Source organism: Geotrypetes seraphini, chromosome 3, assembly GCF_902459505.1.
Source record: "Geotrypetes seraphini chromosome 3, aGeoSer1.1, whole genome shotgun sequence".
Classification (NCBI taxonomy): Eukaryota; Metazoa; Chordata; class Amphibia; order Gymnophiona; family Dermophiidae; genus Geotrypetes; species Geotrypetes seraphini.
In genome coordinates, this window is record NC_047086.1 from 173,222,952 (window position 1) to 173,245,157 (window position 22,206).

The following is a 22,206-nucleotide window of genomic DNA, read 5'->3' on the forward strand; positions in this document are numbered from 1 at the left end:
CTCCCTGGGAATGCCCAGGCTAATTTCTTGTTGTAAACCGCCTAGAACTGAAAGGTTTTGGCGGGATAGAAGACATCAATGTAATGTAATGTAATGAAATTAAACTACCTTCAGTAGAAAAGAAAGCACAGTGTGTAAAGACACCCCTGCTTCTGTGAATGAGGAAAGGCTCTCTGCAAAGTAACACTTGCAGCTCTGACACCCTCCTTGCCAAAGAGATCGTGACTAAAAAGACCGTCCTCAAGAGAACATAAGAATAGCCTTACTGGGTCAGACCAATGGTCCATCAAGCCCAGTAGCCTGTTCTCTCAGGTGGCCAATCCAGGTCACTAGTACCTGGCCAAAACTCAAGGAGTAGCAATATTCCATACTACCAATCCAGGGCAACTAGTGGCTTCCCCCCTTGTCTTTGTCCAACAGAGACTCATATGTCGCTTTAGTGAGGGCCTGTAACACAATGTTGAAATTCCACATAGGTACTGGCTGTCACACTGGATGGCAGAGCCTGATAGTTCACTTCAAGAACCTGGACACATATGGATGAGAGGCTAAAGACCTTCTCTCCACTAGAACTCTAACATGAAAGACTGGTTATTTGTATCTTGAGAGATCATACCACCAGTCCCTTCTCTAGACCTTTCTGTAGAAAGGTCAGGACTTTGGAAATGATTGCTGGTTCTTCAATTGTAGAAATGTTGTGATAACCATATCCGAATATCCTGTCCATTCTAAGGCTGTGTGCTCTACCACCATGCCATAAGCCCAAAGCGTTCCAGATTCTCTAGGGCTATCTTGGGGCAATTGGACTAGATCCACATACCAAGACTGACGCAGCCAATCCACTGAAGAATTGAGGTGCTTTCTTGTTTTCTGCTGAGGCCATGAGATTGAATGTTGGCGACCCCCAGCATGTCACAATGCAGTTGAATGCTCTCTGGGACAAGGACCAGAGTGACATTGCCGAAGGGTTAGAAGGAAAAGTTTACCTTTTTGCAGATACCAAGATTTGTAATAGAGTAGACATTGAGGATGGAGTGGAAAACATGAAAAAGGATCTGCAAAAGTTAGAAAAATGGTCTGGCAACTAAAATTAAATGCAAAGAAGTACAGAGTAATGCATTTGGGGATTAGAAATCAGAGGGAGCCATATGTGCTGGGAGGTGAGAGGCTGGTATGCACAGATTGGGAGAGGGACCTTAGGGTGATAGTGTCTGAAGATTTAAAGGCGAAGAAACAGTGTGACAAGGAGGTAGCTGTTACCAGAAGGAATGACCAGTAGAAGAAAGAAGGTGTTGATGCCCCTGTACAGGTCGATGGTGAGGCCCCACTTGGAGTATTGTGTTCAATTTTGGAGACTGTATCTGGCAAAAGACATAAAAAGACGAAGCGGTCCAGAGGAAGGCAACGAAAATGGTAGATGGTTTGCACTAGAAGATGTATGAGGAGAGACTACCACAGGTGTTATCTTCTGGCAGGCTCCCTCCTCCTCACTGATGTAGTGTGCACAAAGCCGTGGGTGGTGGCAGCTCCTCACGTGTCCTGTGCCTCATCCGAAAGCATTCCCTCTTATGTTGCAATGTCATAGAGAAGGCTTCCGGTTCAGGCGCAGGACGCTCGCAGCATTGTGCACACTGCAGCAGAGAGGAGGAGGGAGCTGGCCAGAAGATAACACCGAGGGCATCGATCCTCCCTTTTTTATTGTTCATTTTTAATTTTTTTGTTAACCGGTTAGAGTCCTTCAGGGGAATGATCCGGTATATAAACTCAAGGATTAGATTAGATTAGATAAAACAGCCAGGCGGGAGCCAACCAGAAAGGAAGACATCCGCCAGAGGGAAGCACCTAGTTGAGGCATAGCTTGAAGGGAGGGAGACAACAAAGGTAGGAGGAATTATTTTATTTTGAATTTAGTGATTGAATTGTGTCAATTTTGAGAATTTACATTTGCTATAGAAACATAGAAACATAGAAATAGACGGCAGATATGGGCCCACGGCCCATCTAGTCTGCCCACCTTAATGTCCCTCCCCTACCTTTGCCCTGTGAATAGATCCCATGTGCCGATCCCATTTGGCCTTAAAATCAGGCACGCTGCTGGCCTCAATCACCTGTAGTGGAAGACTATTCCAGCGATCAACCACTCTTTCAGTGAAAAAGAATTTCCTGGTGTCACCTCGTAGTTTCCCGCCCCTGATTTTCAACGGATGCCCTCTTGTTGTCGTGGGACCCTTGAAAAAGAAGATATCTTCCTCCGCCTCGATGCGGCCCGTAAGATACTTGAACGTCTCGATCATGTCCCCCCTCTCTCTGCGCTCCTCGAGCGAGTATAGCTGCAATTTGTCAAGCCGTTTTTCGTATGGTAGATCCTTGAGTCCCGAGACCATCCGGGTGGCCATTCTTTGCACCGACTCCAGTCTCAGCACATCCTTGCGATAATGCGGCCTCCAGAATTGCACACAGTATTCCAGGTGGGGCCTCACCATGGATCTATACAATGGCATAATGACTTCCGCCTTACGACTGACGAAACCCCTTCGTATGCAGCCCATGATTTGTCTTGCCTTGAACGAAGCCTGCTTCACTTGATTGGCAGACTTCATGTCCTCACTGACGATTACCCCCAAGTCTCGTTCTGCTACCGTTTTTGCTAGGATCTCGCCATTAAGGGTATGACTTGCATGGATTCTGGCTGCCCAGGTGCATAACTTTGCATTTTTTGGCATTGAAGTTGAGTTGCCATGTCCTAGACCATCGCTCCAGTAGGAGTAGGTCGTGCATCATGTTGTCGGGCACTGAATCTTCGTCTGTTGTGCATTTGCCCACTACATTACTCAGTTTGGCGTCATCGGCGAATAATGTTATTTTACCTCGAAGCCCTTCTGCCAAGTCTCTTATAAAGATGTTGAATAGGATTGGGCCCAAGACTGAGCCCTGTGGTACTCCACTAATCACTTCCGTCATTTCGAAGGGGGTGCCGTTCACTACCACCCTTTGGAGCCTACCTCCAAGCCAGCTCCCAACCCATTTCGTCAATGTGTTACCTAATCCTATAGAACTCATCTTGCTCAGTAACCTGTGGTGTGGTACGCTATCGAATGCTTTGCTAAAGTCCAGGTACACGATGTCCAGGGACTCCCCTATATCCAGCTTCCCCGTTACCCAGTCAAAGAAGCTGATCAGGTTGGATTGGCAGGATCTCCCCTTAGTAAATCCATGTTGTCGGGGATCCCGTAGATTCTCCTCATCCAGGATCTTATCTAATTGGTGTTTGATTAGAGTTTCCATTAGTTTGCTCACTATCGATGTTAGACTCACTGGTCTGTAGTTTGCTGTCTCCATCTTTGAGCCTTTCTTGTGGAGTGGAATGACGTTAGCTGTCCTCCAGTCCAACGGGACGCTGCCTGTACTAAGGGAGAGGTTGAAGAGCGCGGACAGTGGCTCCGCCAAGACATCACTCAGCTCCCTAAGCACCCTGGGGTGCAGGTTGTCCGGCCCCATTGCTTTGTTAACCTTGAGCTTTGACAGCTCACCGTAGACACTGCTGGGTGTAAACTCAAAGTTACTAAACGGGTCAACTGAGCCAACCCTTGTCTGTAGCTGAGGGCCGAGCCCTGGCGCTTCTCGGGTGAAGACTGAGCAGAAGTATTCATTTAATAGTTGGGCTTTTTCCGAATCCTTTTCCACATAGTCTCCGTCTGGTTTCCTAAGACGTACAATCCCGCCTGAGTTTTTTCTTCTATCACTGATATACCTGAAGAAGGATTTATCTCCCTTCTGGATGTTCTTTGCTAGAGACTCCTCCATGAGGAATTTAGCCTCCCTGACTGCTGTTTTGACGGCTTTTGATTTGGCCAGGTAGTCTGCTCTAGAGTCCTGCTTCCCTGATTGTTTGTAAGAGATGAATGCTTTTTTCTTCTCCTTGATCAGGTCTGAGATCTCCGCAGTAAACCACTGTGGCTTATTGTTCCTTCGCCATTTACTTACTGATTTTACATAGCGGTTTGTTGCTTCTTGTATGGTTGCTTTCAAAGTCGACCACATGTCTTCCACGTTATCGGTTTCTTCTTGGCTTTGTAGCGCCTGGTGAACGAAGTCTCGCATTTCTTTGAAATTTGTGTCCTTGAATTTGAGGACTTTGGTTAGTATTTTGTGCTGTTCAGGAAGAAATGTGTATTTCTTTTTCTCTGGGATTGAACTGCATACAGAGTCTTGCATCTTAGAGTTTGGTTTGTATATATTAGTACTTTTAGTTTTTGGTCCCATATTTGCATAGGTGTTATCTGTGTTTTAGTAGGAATGAATGTTGAGAAGCATATAGTGTGCTTTGTGTAATTTAATTTTGTGGTTAACCTTTATATGTTGTTAATAAGATTATATTGTATGTGCATATATGAAAAATGAATGGAAAAAAATGGTGTTACAATTAGTACTATTATGGGGGCGGGGTCTGGGGCAGAGATTGGGTGGAGATTGGGCGGGGTCTGGCCCAAGACTTAGCTTGTGTTTTGGATTTCGGCCCCTTAATGTGACTGAGTTTGACACCCCTGCCCTAGAGGAAAGGAGGGACAGGGGGAGATATGATTTAGACATTCAAATACTTGAAAGGAATTAACGTAGAACAAAATCTATTCCAGAGAAAGGAATATGATAAAACCAGAGGACTTAATTTAAGGTTAAGGGGTGGTAGACTCAAGAGTAATGTTAGGAAATTCTTCTTTACAGAGAGGGTGGATGATGCGTGGAATGCGCTCCCGAGGGAGGTGGTGGAGAATAAAATGGTGACAGAGTTCAAACAAGCATGGGATGAACACAGAGGATCTCTAATCAGAAAATAATAGGTATACATTGAAGGAACTAAGGCCAGTACTGGGCAGGCTTGCACGGTCTGTATCCCATATATGGACATTCAGTTGAGGACGGGCTGGGGAGGGCTTTGATGACTGGGATGGTTAAGATGGACTGGAGTGAGCTTTGATGGAGACTCCAGTAGATAGGACCTAAGCACACTACTGGGCAGGACTCTGGGTTTCTGGCACAGATATATCCAAGAAAAAGGACCATTTAAATTAAATTAATTTATGGAGCATGTATGACTGGATGGACCATTCAGGTCTTTATCTGCCATCATTTACTATGTTACTATGTTCTCTGGATCCATGGTCCAGTGGCTGAGATAATTGGTCTGGACATTGTCAATTCCCGCTAGATGAGCTACCATGATGACCTCCAGATGGGCTTCTGCCCAATGAAACAGCAACTGGGCCTCCACTCTTGGTTTCCCCTTGTCTGTTGACATACACCATGGCTGTGGTATTATCAGAGAATACCCTGACTGCTTTGCCTTTCAGCCACGTCTGGAAGAACCGTAGATCCTCAACTCTAACCTGATGATGGACCGTGCCCTTTGTGAGGGTAATCAATGCCCTTGTACTGGATGACCCTTGCAATGACCCTCCCAGCCATATAGACTGGTATCTGTTGTCAGGATCACACAAGACTATGTGGAGAGGGAGGCCTCTGGATAACAACTCCAGCCGGAGCCACCACTGAAGACTTTGGCACGCTTCTGCCATCTGTCACTGACACTTTACTCATGACCCTGAGCATGTCATAAATAGCATCTGCTACACAGTCCACCCCAGCTCCCTCTGCAGCCGGAGTCTGGCACAGCATCTTATGGCAGGCTTGCATCACAAAGAAAGCCATGGCCACAGCTTTAAGGCCTAATGCCAATTCTTCAAACTGCCATTTGAGGACTAAATCCACTCTGCGAATCCTTCAGGACGATTCCGCCTTCACTAGACACAGAGCCACCAGAGAATCTACCTTAGGTGGAGTAAATATCTGTTGGAAATCAGAAGACAAGGGATACAATTTCATCATTACTCTGCCCCCCCCCCTCCCCCCCCGGTTATTGGAACCCTCCAGCATCTCCCAATGCTCTGTTATCATCCTGGTAATCTGCAACTGGAAAGAGTCCCTCTGAGGAGACCAACGCGTTAACAATGCTCTCTGAAGAGGACACAGATGGGCTCTTGCCCACAGAATCACCTCTATGGTCACCACCATGGAGCCTATAACCTGTAAGTAATGCCAAGCCATAGGTGTCAGTAGCTCCAACAACTCCAGGAGCTAGCATTCGAGCTTCAGTTTGCATGGTTCTAGAAGAAAAACTCTGCCCTCTTCTAAGTTGAACAGAACCCTCAAATACTCCAGACATTGAATGGGCTCCAAGTAGCTTTTCTGAAATTTATAATCCACCCTAGATCCTGTAGGAACTGAACTGCCTGAGACACAGCCTGGTGATGTTCCATTTTGAACAGCGCTCTGATCAGCCAATCGTCCAAGTATAGATGAACTGGAGGCCTGAACTGCGCAGATGCGCTGCTGCAACCACCATTACTTTGGTAAAAGTGCGAGGTGCTATTGCCAAGACGAAGTGTAGCACTGAGAACTGAATAAGGCTCTCTAGCACATGGAACCTAAGAAACCTCCTGCGATCTGGGAAAATGGTAAGCCTCAGTCAAATACAGCGAGGCCAAAAATTTGTCCAGAGTTACCAGGGCGATGACCAATCTTGCCGCATCTTTGCCATGCTTCTGCCATTCTGTGAATGGAGATGGAATACACCGACACTTTACTCATGACCCTGAGCATGTCATAAATAGCATCTGCTACACAGTCCACCCCAGCTCCCTCTGCAGCCGGAGTCTGGCACAGCATCTTATGGCAGGCTTGCATCACAAAGAAAGCCATGGCCACAGCTTTAAGGCCTAATGCCAATTCTTCAAACTGCCATTTGAGGACTAAATCCACTCTGTGAATCCTTCAGGACAATTCCGCCTTCACTAGACACAGAGCCACCAGAGAATCTACCTTAGGTGGAGTAAATATCTGTTGGAAATCAGAAGACAAGGGATACAATTTCATCATTACTCTGCCCCCCTCCCCCCTCCCCCCCCCCGGTTAGAGGAATCCTCCAGCATCTCCCAATGCTCTGTTATCATCCTGGTAATCTCTTGGTGTGAAGGGAAGTATATGGACTGTGACTTGGTACTGCTTAATAGCGAGAGCTGGGCAGCAGAAGCCTGTGGGGACTCTAAATCCAAATCCCACAGAGAGACTGTAGCAACCTTAGTTAAATCTGTTGGCTTAAATAGCCTTCACAGCATCAGATCCTCTCCCTGATCTAGGGCTGTCACCGCCCCCTGGTCGCTTGCCCCACACTGAGAACTAGAATATTCCAGGGGGAACACATGGGAGGAGAGCAGCGGAATTGCCTCCAACACCAGGTCATCCCAGTCCTTATCTGACAGGGCCTTTGGTTTCTGCAGCTCTACTGACTGCAAAAAGACCTCATTTTGTGGAAGTAAACTCCTCTGAGAACTAACCGGCTGACCCACAGACAACCCTTTATGCCTCTGGTAAGCTGCATACGTCAAAGTCACAAAATCAAGGTCAAAGACCTGATTTGGAACCTCCAAGGATCTCTGCTGATCTGCCAAACATCTCCTCTCAGGGTCAGGAGTGGCTGCATAAAAATGCTTTGTTGGCGAGGCAGTCATGTTTAAGAGGCTCTAACAAGGATTTACGTATTGGATTTCTGACTTTCAGCACCTCCTGATCCATGATGTGACCAGAGGAGGCAAAGCCCATGGCTCTTGCCCACAGAATCATAATAATCAATTTTTACCAAAATTGAGGCTATTTGAGGCAGGAGGTGACTTTGAATTAAAATCAGGAAATCCAAGATGGCTATCGTGACAGTGTTTCAGCACCAAAAAACTGGCTAGGAAAAACCCCCAAAATCCAAAATTACTGAAAATAGAATTTTAGAGGCAGGGGGCCTTTGGGCACCCTCAGAAACCATTCGTTTTCCTGGATTCAAAACCACCCCAATTTTCCCATAGACAGTAATGAGCTATACTCACAAATCTGACGTGGAAATGGAGAGGAGATTTATGCCTCAGCCAAGCAAGGGTAGCTCCATTATCTTGTCTGTTCGGGCTGCCTTTTATTCAAGTTCCAAAACCATGAAACCCTCGACCCCTCACGCTCCCACACAATTCTTCACTGGGGGGGGGGGGCACGCAGCTGACCTCCATCAAACCTCCCGGCCAATTGCAGGATCAGAGATCAACCTGCGCAAATGCGTCTGACTCTGCAGCTGTGAGCACTTCTCACAAGGAACCTATTGCTGAGCTCCAAGTGTTAGAACAGACTAGCCAGGCAGGTGCTTAAAAATGTGACCCTCCTGGCTTCACACCCCAATGTCTCTCCCTTCTCCCAAGCAGAGCTGTCCCAGGACTACTGAGAACCTCTTAGCACAAGGAATCCTCAAACAAAAATGGATTAAATTTCGATAATAAAAAAATCTAGAGCAGAGCAGATGAAAATACATTTTCTCAACTCACTTGCAGAAGTTAAGATTAAGGAGAGGGGGGAGCTGCTCTGAGAGACAAGGGGGTGAAAAAAATGATTGATGTCTTCTGCAAACAACTCACAAGATGAGGTGCTTAACCCATCCATAAGGAAATTTATGTATTTATTTATTTAAAGGATTTCTATTCCACACTATCAGTCATTTTCTAGGTGGATTGCAGCTCAACATATAATTTACAATTAGACACGACATAATATTCATGGGTAACAAATACAAGGCGGGGTGAGATTTATAGGTATACATTCATGAGAGAGGCAAGGTAAGGTGCATTCAAACATTTATCAAAGTGACATTAACTTTTAAGGATTTGGTCAAGCTCTTTGGTCTGTCCATTCACATTTACATTACATTACATTAGGGATTTCTATTCTGCCAATACCTTGCAGTTCAAGGCGGATTACAAAAGAATTATCAAGGAAGTATTACAACAATGATATTCCATCACAGAATAGGAGGTGGGACAGGCATCTCTCAACAGATGTGTTTTTAGTGAGGATTTGAATATATTTTATGTTACACACATAAGTGGGAGCCTTACCCATGCTCTGCCCATGTGAACCGCCTTGCAATTATGAACTATGCCACTTATGTATACCCTTACAGAATAGCTAGCACTTAGTCACTTTGCTGGCACACGCATAAGTGCATGCTTACCCATGAATTGCCCTTATAATTCCATCCAATATTTTTTAAAATGTACTTACACATTTGGCACAATGCCAAGCATCTAAGTGTTTTTTGAATATTAGGCTCCGAGTTTTTAAAAGTTTAAACATTCCTCATGATTTCTAAAATGTTTTCTACATCAGGATACCCACCTTTGTGATCATAAATATATACTATTATGGGTTGATTTTGTCCAAAGGCACAAAATGCCACCATGTGCTCATGAGGATGAAAAGCAACACCTCGAAGTGGTGATGTATAGGATAATTCAGGATATTTTGCTACTTGATCTCCTGAGGGTACAAAAAAAAACAAAAAAAACAACAACGATGTATTCAATCACACATTAATTTAAATAAACAAAGGGAGAGAAAAGTAAAAGAGAGAGAAGTCTTTGGGCTCTTTTGCTATAGTATGGAAAAAATTTGCAGTCACTACACATTAGTTACAAAATTGAAACAGTAATTGCAAAGTTACCTAAATTTCAAAAATGCAAGCAAATTATAGTATACTAATATATATATATATACACACGTAACTGTGCTTCATCCATGTCCCACTCAAATGTGTACCTACCACTATTACATCAGATGTCATATTATAGAGGAATATGTAGCTGGAATATTAGCATGTACATATACATGCATCTATACCAATAGTCTGGTCATTTATATGTGTTCTTGGCACCTTAAAGTGACCCCCTTTTTACAAAATTACCACCACCCTCCCCTAAAGCCATGACAGATAACACAGATGAACTTAACCACAGTAGATAATGCAGATTACTTAATGCCAACAGTTAACACATGTGGTAATTTACTCTTGTATTAACACCCAATTCTCATCCCTTTTCATGTTACGCATTTAGGGCAGGGGTAGGGAACTCCGGTCCTCGAGAGCCGAATTCCAGTCGGGTTTTCAGGATTTCCCCAATGAATATGTATTGAAAGCAGTGCATGCACATAGATCTCATGCATATTCATTAGGGAAATCCTGAAAACCCGACTGGAATACGGCTCTCGAGAACCGGAGTTCCCTACCCCTGATTTAGGGGCACAATAGGAGCTTATTCTGTAACAGCATCTAGGTTCCCAGATTTCATTATAGCAGAGGTTTTCAAGCCTGGCTCCCCAGCCTGTCTGGTTTTTAGGATACCCACAGTGAATATTCATGAGAGAGAAACATGTATGTACTGCCTCTACTGAATGCAAATCTCTCTCATGAATATTCAATGTGGATACCCTGAAAACCTGATTGACTAGGGAGCCCCCAGAACAGATTTGGGAACCACTGCGATAAGGGAATGTTGGAACCCAGAATACCAGTGGTGTACTATACATTAAAATGGCATGTCCCCTTGCATTTATGTGCTATATATGTACACAATAGGAGCCCTGTGGGCACTTTTGCAACTAAGTGTACACGTACACATGTAAGTGCTAGTATTTTATACATTTATGCATGCAAGAGGTATATAAATGTGGGCTTCTAGTTGATAGAATTACGCTTTTAGCACCCAACTTGTCAAGTCACCAAAGTAACAGATACTAGTGTGTGCTAACTCACACATTTAAGGGGGCAATTCTATAAGAGAGTGCCTAATGCTTTGCGGAGAGAGATTATTCTATAATGACATCTGGTCCCAAAATTCTATTATAGAATATTAACCCAGCATGGGCACAAATTACACTTATGTACCCACAGTTATACCTGCCATAGATCTGACTTAACAATAGCAGGATGTGCATAACTTAAACATGTAATTTAGAGAGAATACTACCCATGTATACATTCTCTTCCGTTTACCTGCTATGTCACTTACTGTACATGTGACATTAGAGAATAGCACCGTACTAGAACATCTATTCTTAAGTGTGCAAATAGGCATGTAAGTGTTAATATTCTGCACAAGGAACGGGTAAATGAGGGTGCCCAGTTATAAAATTGCCCTTCATGTGCTTAATGCACTTTAGTTAAAGGACCCTTTATTTTTTTTGTTTTGGCTAGGCAGCTTTCTCCTGTTTTGGACTCCAGTCTATTCTGAACCTGCCTTGCCATTTATGATAGGAATGGGGGAAGGATTGGTTCAAAAAAGAATATTTTATTTATGTGCAGCAATCAAACAATAATTGAAAACAAATGCTCAAAGATCAATTCAGCTAATTATACAGAAATGTAAAATGATTATTTGTAAGCACAGCAATCTAGAATTTTATTAAAAAGTCAGGTTGTTAACAATTGACTAACAGGATGTGCCACAACAGTCATATCTTTAGGTCATTATTGCCCTCTAGTGTTTCAAATGAGGAAATGGCATTCCTACTTCTAAATCCCTTCATGTTTCTACCGTGTTTCCCTGAAAATAAGACCTAGCATGAAAATAAGACCTAGATCTTAATATAAGCCCTACCTCCAAAATAAGCCCTAGTCGGGATTCGCCAGCAGCATTTCCCCCCTGCTGCCGCGCAGCCATCCTTCACTCCCATCCAAACCGCTGACCGCGAGCAAGCCCTACAAACTGATATCTCCCTCCAAATCAGCATCGGGCCGGCAGCACTCTAAACAAGCTGCTTCGGCCTTGTCCATCGGTGAATTCTCTCTCCGTGTTACTGATTACATCATCAGTGATGCGGCAGAGGAAATTCACTGGCGGACAAGGCCGAAGCAGTCTGTTTAGAGTGCTGCCAGCCCGATGCTGATTTGGAGGGAGGTACTAGAATGTAAGGCTCGCTCGCGGTCGGCAGTTCAGATGGGAGGGAAGGATGGCTGCGGGGCTGCAGCGTTCTGCTGCACAAGGGATGGGAGGGAAGGAAGGACAGAAGCTGGGCAAGGGTTCTGCTGCATGGGGATGGAAGGGAGGGGAAGAAAGATGCTGCACATGTGTGGGAGAGAAAGGAAAGATGTTGCCCGGTTCATTAAAAGGGCTCTGTGGTTGCACCCAAACTTATACAATCGGCACCAATTATGTATAGAACTCGTGGCTACTTGCATGATCTGCTATCAAGCAGAAACTTAAGCCAGACTGTATGGACATGAGGATTTACCTATACATCATAGTTCTTTTTATCTTTTTTTTTTTTTTATCCTCTCAGCTCCTCTGAGACACAGAAAATTCTTCAAATCCATACACAGGACGGGGCTTCAGGACCATTAGACACATCTAAAAGAAAGATTACTAAGGTAAGAACCTAATCTTTCTTTCTAGTGCGGTGTGTCTAGTGATCCTGGAATGTTAGGGACATACCAAAGCAGTCCCCAGAGTCTAGGGTGGGCCCACTGAGCCTGCCTTCAAAACAGAGGACCTGAAAATGGCATCTTTCCTGGCTGCTACATCCATCTTATAGAACCTAGTATAAGTATAAAGGGTAGACCATGTAGCCATTCTATAAATCTCCTCTTGCAAGACAGCCCTAGTCTCTGCCCAAGAAGCAGCAACCCCTTTAGTGGAGTATGCTTTCAACATGATTGGTAGCTCTACCACAGTCCATATACATGAAGGAAATGGCTATTTTAATCCATCTAGAAACTGAGGCCCTTGATCAGGGGTGTCCAACCTACGGCCCGAGGGCCACATGCGGCCCCGTGAAGTATTTTGTGCGGCCCCGGTCGAGGGCGACAAAGTGTTTTCCTCTGCTGCTACAAGTGTTTACAGTCTTGCAGGCTCCCTTCTCTGTCTTGCTGCAGCGTTTGCGCGTTTGTGTGTCCCCAGAAACATTTTTTTTGGCCAATGCGGCCCAGGGAAGACAAAAGGTTGGACACCCCTACCCTAGATGCTGGCCTCCCTTTATTAGCATGCATGACTGGTCAGAACAAAAAGGTGATCCGAAAGGCGAAACTCATTGATAACTTAAAGGTACTGAAGAAACACTTATCTGATATGTAGCAAATGCAATGCTTTATCCTATGTACCTGGCTTCTCAATTTAATCTGGACAGTGCTATTAGGCCCACACGCAGAATTCATATGTTAACCTATCCATCATTAAAGGACTGCTGCTACAAAAGATTCCTGGACAGAACTCTTGCCTCCCAGGCAGGTAAATGGAACGACTAGCTGGGTAACAATATCATGCATTCTGATGGATCAAAAATTGGCTGGAAGACAGGAAACAGAGGGTAGGAGTAAAGGGACACTACTCTGACTGGAAAGGGGTCGCGAGTGGCATCTCACAGGGGTCAGTACTGTGACCGCTGCTGTTCAATATATTCATAAATGACCTGGAGTCAGGGACGAAGTGCAAAGTTATAAAATTTGTGGACAACACAAAACTCTCCAGTAGGGTTAAAACTGTGGAGGAATGCAAAGAACTACAAAGGGACTTGAACAAACTGAGTAAGTGGGCACACAAATGGCAGATGAGCTTCAATGTAGAGAAATGTAAAGTCTTGCACATAGGGAAAGGAAACCCGATGGGAGAAGGCAAACTGGAAAAGGACTTGGGGGTTTTAGTGGATAAAACAATGAAGCCGGGGGCACAATGTGCAGCGGCCTCAAAGAAGGCAAATAGAATGTTGGGAATTATCAAAAAAGGTATCACTACCAGAACGAAGGAAGTTATCTTGCCACTGTATCGGTCGATGGTGCGCCCGCATCTGGAGTACTGCGTTCAATACTGGTCGCCGTACCTTAAGAAGGATATGGCGATACTCGAAAGGGTCCAGAGAAGAGCAACAAGGATGATAAAAGGCATGGAAAACCTTTCATATGCTGAAAGGCTAGAGAAGCTGGGGCTCTTTTCCCTGGAAAAGCAGATACTTAGAGGGGACATGATAGAAACTTATAAGATCATGAAGGGTATGGAGAAGGTAGAGAAGACAGATTCTTCAGACTAGCGGGGCAACAAAAACAAGAGGGCATTCGCAAAAATTGAAAGGAGACAGATTCAAAGCAAATGCTAGGAAGTTCTTTACTCAGAGGGTAGTGGACACCTGGAATGTGCTACCAGAGGAGGTGGTAGGGCAGAGTACGATTTTGGGTTTCAAAATGGGATTAGATGATTTCCTGAAGGAAAAGGGGATTGAAGGGTATAGTTAGAGGGTTACCATACAGGATATTAAATGATTAGGGATTAGAATGTTTTAGGTAAAAGATCACTTACAGGTCATGGACCTGAGGAGGCCGCCGCGGGAGCGGACAGCTGGGCATGATGGACCCATGGTCTGACTCAGCAGAGGCCATGCTTATGTTCTTATTCCTCATCCTACTTCAATTTTAGAAAATCAATTAAAACAAATTTGTTTAATCAATTGTAACCTAAGAATCTTATAGTGTTTCACTACTCCCATCCTGTACCTTATATTCGATGACTTTGTAATGTAACCAATTCGCTGATTGTCCAGCATCTCTTATTGTAAACCGCCTCGAACTATTATGGCTTTGGTGGTATATAAAAAAATAAATTATTATTATTATTTTTCTTACATCCTGTAGGGCGTAAAGCAGGTAAATGGACTTCCTGACTGGCATAGAAGGATGAGACTGCTTCCATGATCCTAAGGAACAAACTCGGAACTCGGAAACCCATCTTGCCGATGTTATCGCCACCAAGAACAGTGTCTTGACTATAAGATCCAAAAGGGAAGCCTCCTGTAAGGATTCATATGGAGCAATACTGACACCTTGCAACACAACATTAAGGTTCCAGGAAGGGAAAGGGAATGCACTGGAGGATACAACTGCAGAGCCCCATTAATGAACCATTCCACATCTGAGTAAGAGGCCAAGGAGCCTCTTTCCACCCCCACCCCCACCAAGCTTGGAAACAGGAAAGGCCTGCACTTTCAGAGAATCTACCGACAGCCTTTTCTGAAGTCCCTCCTACAAAAAATCCAAGACTACCAAAATTGGAGTTCGCCAGGGCTCTACATCTTTCATCACACACCAGCGCTGATAGGACTTCCAGGCTTTAGAATAGGCTGCCACCATGGATGGCATCTTAGCTCTGAGTAACGTGGTAATGACAATGTCTGAATAACCTTCGCTTGTCAGGACTGCCAGCTCGAGTCATGCTGTAAGTTCAAAGTGTTCCATATGCTCGATAGGAATTTGTTCCTGAGTGAGAAGATCCACTTGGATCAGAGGTCTGAGGCCTTCGTCGCTCTGGAGATGGACTAGGTCTACATACCATGGTCTGTGAGGCAAATCGGGAACCACTAAAACTACCAAACTGGGATGGATCACAATCCTGTGAATTACTTGACCGAGCATGGGCCACAGGAGGAAAACATACAAGAGCTTGTTCTCCAATCAGGGTTGGACTAATGTGTCCAATCCCTCGCTTCCGAGTTCAAATCTTTGGCTCTAAAAACAAGGCAGTGTTCATCACTGAGCCCATCAGATCCATCTGTGGAGGTCCCTACTACCAACCAAGACGTTGAATGCCTCTGGAAACATTGACCATTCCCCTGAGTTGAGAGTCTGCCAACTAAAAAAGTCCTGCATGTTTTCCACTCCTGTTACATGACCGGCCAAGAGAGTCAGCAAGTAAAGCTTCTGCCCTCCAGGAGTTGAGCTTCTAGGTGCACGGGGTGCTTCTGGTGCCTCTTTGCACACCTGTTCCTAAAGTATCTAGACAACTGATCCTCTCTTCTCTCTCCCCTCTATAGTGATTAATTTGTTCTATTGATCACTCTCTCCTCAAAAATGGATTTCTTGTCCTATTAACCCTCTTTCTTCCTCCCCTCTTAAAGTCAATCGATTTGTACCTTTGCTTAATCTTTGTAAACCAAATAGAACTTCACGGTATTGCGGTATATAAGCTGTTATTATTATTATTATTATTTTGCCTGTTGACATATGATACTGACCACAATAGGAAGAAGTAGGATTTTTGAAATATATCCTCATAGTTGAATTCAAGTCCTGTTCAAAAACAAAGTTAACTACTAAAGTTCTTGAACTTGACAGAGGTATTCCTCTAGGATTTCTGTAATATTAAGCAAATTTTTATCTAACTGTATTGCTTCCACAGGGGCTGGATCAGTCAGCTTATCTCCTATATTCTTCTTGTTAGATGATAGAAAATATGCTTTATTTATAGGAGGAATAGCTTGTGGCGGACAGTTTAAATTTAAACCAAAACAAAGAAAACTGCAGATAAGTGTACAATGATGCAAGCTAAATTTATTAAACCAAAATCATGATTGTGGTTAAATGTTACCACCTTGAACCAAACCAAAAGACCCGACACGGTCCGTGTTACGGTGAACACACCTTCATCAGGGGTCCTAATGAATCAAAATAAAGCAATACAGTTGTACATAATAAAATAAATAAATAAATAATAAAAATGTATAACAGATATGAAAACTGTACAAATATATATGGGTGAATGTGAAAATCATCACAAATTATAGTGTCAAAATACAACCTAAGTGTCATAGAGGGTGTATAATATCATGCATAGAATTCTGTGGTAACCATGAACGTGAGGAAAAACACTAAGCACAGTGCTGAAAAAAAAAACATGCAACAATACAAGTATATACAAGTCAGAATGAAAAAGGAGGAATATAGATTGAGGATATGTATAATGTCAACCTACCCAGGTAAATAAGGTACCAAGTCAAACCGCAAACAAAAAACTGTAAAATTTAAAGCTTAATTAATGATAACTCAAAAAGGCATATATAAGTATAATAACCCAAGAACCTATATGTATGTATATTTTAAAACATAAGAAAACCAAAAAAGAAATATAATAAAATCAGAGGACTGCACAAGGGTATGAATACAAGAAAAAGTGGAACATGGAGGAGAAAACCAAATTAAATGGAACATAAAGGAACAAGTTGTGATGGAGAAAACCAAAAATAGGCAGAACCTTAAAAGGGTTTAATGACCCAAAAGAGGAAAAAAAAAGGGGGGTGAAACAGTTCCAAAATATCAGAGGCCAGAGAGACTAGCGAAGGTATAAAAAATAATAATGAGGGATGAATGGAGAGAACTGTGTCTGAGACGGGTTTAAATAGAAGTACTGTATATAAAAGCAAAACTGCTGCAAATACAAACCTAACCAGCACAGGGATTAAAAAATGCAAAAGTAACATAATAAAGTGAACAACTCATAACCCGTGCACAAAAAAAGATCATATAATGAGCTAAACATAAGAGATACAATATGGATGAAGTATAACACTAACAAAGCCGAAACTAAAAAAACTAAGAGGCCCCCTGCCTGCTGCTGACGAGCGATGCACGTGCGAAGCGGAAACTTGCTCATCGGCACCCAAAGCTGATGAGGATTCCCCTTCATGGCAGTTGTCGCACCTCATGCACACGCTGACCACATCGACCTCACGGCAGGAACACAATGAGCACTTTTTTCCATTTAAAAGTGCTCATTGCGAAAACTGCTATCAAGAAAAAAAAAAAGTGCCGGTTAGCAATTAAAGTCAATTTACCTCAATTGAAGGCTTCCCTTTAGACTGGCATTGCCTCAGTACTTGTTTTTGTATTTTTCTTTCAATATAACTTTAATCTACCATTGAACATACCCCACTGGCTCTCAGAGCTATATGCCTTGCCGGTATCGGTGGCAAAGCTCACAGCTGAGGCACCTCTACAGAAAAATTTGGAGAGGTGGGGGAAATGGGGGGAGGGATTCTACCCATCGTGTGGCATCCCCAAGGTTAGGTGGACCCCAAAAAGGACCTTCAAGCTCAATCCAGCACCACAAACAAGGATAAAAAAGTCAAATCTTTTAATCCAAAATCCAACAGCCCTACACTAAACCAGGTAAGACTGCACAGGCTTACTACCTCCACCTGCTGGAGACTGAGAGCAAACTGATTGTACTTGGGACTGCACAGCCTACTTGTACTACAGCCAAAGGTGTATGTCTCAGTCTCCACCTGCTGGTCATGGTTAGCTATTACCTATCAGTTTCTGTGCCAGTCTGGAGAGACGATAAAGAAACAAGCGATTCACAGCTATCCTTTTCCACTCCACTCAGTATTTTATAGACCTCTATCATATGTCCTCTGATCTATTTCTTTTCCTAGCTGAAGAACCCTAGTTTAATTATTTTATTTATTTAAAGAACTTATTATCTGCTTATCTCCTAAGTGGCTTACAAGTATACAAACACAGTAGAGAGATCAAATTTTACCATACATTTTCCAATGTTATGACTCTTGATGCAGGCCAGTCAGCCAAAACATGACTTAAAAAATAAAAAAATTTAAATTGAATCAGGTTGGGCAGACTGGATGGACCATTCAGGTCTTTATCTGCCGTCATCTACTATGTTACTATGAGTCATAAAGCTTTGACACACTGTGGTTCCAATAAAGTTTGGTTTGCTTCATATCTATGCCTGCCTTTGCTGTCTACTCTGTTGTTTGCTGTTGCTCTTTGTGTTAACAGAGGACTTTGTTCTGGGGGAGTTTATGTTTTAGTTCAAAACATGCCAAGGCTGGAGTGATTCCTAGTGATTCCTGCCCTTGCTGCCTCTTCATTGAAAATGGCTGCTATGGAAGGTCACGGCAGAAATTTTGAGATTTGAATCAACACAGGCAGGAATGACTGCAAATTATTCCTGGCTATGCTGGCTTTCAGTCTCAAAATAGTTACTGTGACCTTCTGTGGCAGTCTTGCAAGATTGCTGCTGAAAGGTCTCAGCATCCATTTCAACAGCAGAGACATCAGGGACAGGAGCGACTTGGGATCACCTGTGCCCTAATTAGGACACTAGACCACCAAGGTTTAAGATAGGCCTGAAAGGGGGGAAGGAACTCATAGGTGGGTCCAGTAAAGAGGGTCTGTCTGGGAAGGAGTAGTTGCTGTTAGGGTTATTCATTTGATATACTACCTTTCCTCCATCGATATCAAGGCCATTTACAATACATTGAATAGTAATCAGATATTTTCCCTATCTGTCCCAGCAGGCTCACAATCTAATTATTGTACCTGGGGCAATGGAGGGTTAAGTGACTTTCCCAGGGCCACAAGGAGCAGAGCTGGGATCAAATCTACAACCTCAGGGTGCTGAAGCAGCAGTTCTAACCAATAAGCCACTAGTATTCATGAGAATATGGTTAAAATGAATGAATTGATCACTATTATTATTTTAGGATGCATTGTACGATAGTAGTTTTATGGTTATTTGCAAAGGTTTGTTATAAGCACAGGATAGAATGTTTTGCGCATGTGTTAACTTGGTTTTAGTGCGCATGTGCACAGAACGAACGAGGTTTTAGTTAGTTTTTTTAAAATACATTAGAAAATAATAGTAACTTGATGGTGCACGTGAATGGTCGGGTAAAGAGAGAGCTCCTTCAGTTACAGACATTTTTTTTTTAAATAAAATAATATAATAATTTATGAAATTGCCGTTAAAACAGAAGATATAAGGAAAATGGCCTCAGGAAAGCAAAGTAAAGCTGAAGCTGCGATATCTAATGCTGGCAGTGTGAAAAGGTCGAAACCCGAACCGGTAACTCCATCAAAGGCTCCACTACCTAAGGAATGTAAGTGCGATGAGGAAATACTTAAAGAAATTAAAGAGATTAAAGAAATTGTATTGCTGAACTCAAAGAAGTTAAACGATTTGCAAGAGCAAGTTTCCACTTTAAATAAGAGAACTGAGATATTAGAAATTAAAGTGAACAGGCTAGAAAAGAACGTGGAGTTTTGAAACTGAAAAGAAACAGTTTAAAATAGACAGAGAGAAAATCGCACTGCTGACCAAGGAATTGGAAGATTGCTCAAACAAAATGAGAAGGAGCAATTTAAGAATTTTAGGCTTACCAGAAGGGGTAGAGAAGGGGAATCCGATTTCTTTTTTGGAAAATTTTCTTCTGAAAGTCCTGCCCATAAAAATTAAATTTCCGGTAGAAATTAAGCATGCGCACAGGGTACCAATGAGAAGACCGGATAAATTTGTTGGTCCCCGCCCGCTAATCTTTAAACTTTTACAACATCAGCACGCATTAGAGATTATACATCTGGCAAAAGAAAATCTGAATTTGCGTTGTCAAGATGCAAGAATCCACATAGTGCCAGACTTCGCAAAATCTACTGCAGAAAAAAGGAAACAATTTCTGGATTTAAGACCGAATCTAAGAGAAATTGAAGCGAAATATGGCTTAATTTATCCTGCTATTATGAAGGCATCGGTGGATAATAAATCTTTTAGCTTTGATGATCCTGAAAAACTAAGAGTGTATATGAGTCAATGGGAACAGCCAATGAATGTGTAAAAACATGCTCATTGACATAGTTTATTTTAATTTTTGTTTTATTTTGTTTCTTGAATACTATAATATATAATGACAGTTTATTTATAAATATAGATGATTCGTAATGGTTTAAAGAACGTTGGCTATAGAATGTGAACCTGAAGATTCCTGTCACCGGACGCTGTTGTTTAAAATGCTCGAAGTGAGGAATGGAACAAAATGCAAGTATAGTATGGTTGGATTTACGTGGTCAGGCTGAAAATGCTATGAACTTTGGAGATTTTGACTGGAATTCTTTGGAAGATTTTAAGTAAAATATAATTTTGAAGTAGCAATGCTAACAGGATCTCTAAAGATTCATTGGATGAATTCACCGTATGGATTTGCAGCTTTCTGCCCTTTCTCCTGCAGCTATGATGACACATACAGCACTCGGGGATAGGCTTACTGTGCCAAATAGTTCATTTTATATTCAAAGTGAATTGTGCTCAGTGTAGACTGATCATATGAGTAATCATAGAAATTGTATCTGAGCATTTGAAAGCAAAGAGAGAGAAGTTCCTGTCAAAATGAAAACGTAAGTCTATGGGATTTGTAGAATCGTCGGGAGAAGACTTTACAACGCAGAACTTTGTAACTGGATATATTTCACAAGAAGACAGCTGGATTTGGAAGATTCTCTGCAAAAATGGAATATTCTGAACAATGATCTCTTGACTGAGTATTTTATGTCTGCAGAGGGATGACAGTTTTTAAAAATATATGCAATGACAAAAGATAGAGTTTGCATACTTGTTTACTTGCTTATAATAACCTTAGGTTCACTATTTACATGGAAAGGATCTTGAATGAAATTTTTCATATGAAAGGATTTATTTTATTAAGTAATTGAATGTATGTTGTATTTTATTCCTAGGGGTATTCAACTCATATTAATTTTATTTCGTTCTCTTGAGTGAGATGGATCAACTTTTGAATTATATATTTATTTATGATAAAATAGGATAAATGAATTTATTAGGTCAATTATAAAATGAATAATATTTATGGAAACAAAATTATATATAACAACATATTTTACTTACTAAAACTACTAAAGTAATATATTTCAGCATTAAATTGGTTATAATTGAATAGTTATTTTGAGATAGTTCCTAGGGGCTGATCTTATTTTATTTAGTAGATATAATCTTCAATATTGAGTGAAAATAAAATGATAGTAGATGTCAAGGGTTTATTGATTGTGATTTCATATTATATTATAAATAAGATTAATATAAAATTGATTATTTTAATATATAAATGATTTATTTTTGTGGTCTGTTGGGGATTTATCTTGATTTACCTGATCTTATATGTGTGGTTCCAAGTCTTCAATGTCATTATTTAGGGAGGGAAGGGTGATAATAAAAGGGATGGGAATGAATTGATGAGGTGTATTATGCAAGATGAAATAATATGGAAAATGGTGTATATTCATATTTTAATATTTATTTTATTCTATGATAAATGGAAGAGTTTTATTATAATGAATTTATATAATGGAGATTAAACTCTTTTCTCTTAATGTTAATGGCCTCAATCACCCAGTAAAAATTAAAAAAATGCTTGCATTCTTGAAAAAACAAAGGGCTGACATATATTATATAAAAGAGACGCATCTTTCGGCTATAGAATCAAAAAAACTCGAAGGGGATTGGGTGAAACATTGTTTTTTTGCCCCTGCAGTTGGAAACAAAGCAGGGGTTGCCATCTTAATAAATAAAAAAATGTTCAGCTTCTTTTCAAATGATAGATTTTGATCCCTTAAGAAGATGGATTAATGTAGAAATGAGTATGGGAAATAATACCTTGGCTTTATTTAATGTTTATGCCCCTAATTAGAACCAAATTGAATTTTTAAAGAACATACAGTTA

The 22,206-nt window shown here is 41.9% G+C and overlaps 1 protein-coding gene across 3 annotated transcripts in view; it reads right to left on the minus strand.

Annotated features, from left to right (window-relative positions):
• Positions 1-22,206, minus strand: part of AHI1 (Abelson helper integration site 1) — a 468,789-nt gene that overhangs the window by 274,100 nt on the left and 172,483 nt on the right. For all 3 annotated transcript variants that reach the window (XM_033938898.1, XM_033938899.1, XM_033938901.1), the window contains exon 17: positions 9,262-9,402. In XM_033938898.1, the coding sequence (XP_033794789.1) occupies positions 9,262-9,402 (141 nt within the window). The remainder of the gene's footprint in view (positions 1-9,261; positions 9,403-22,206) is intronic.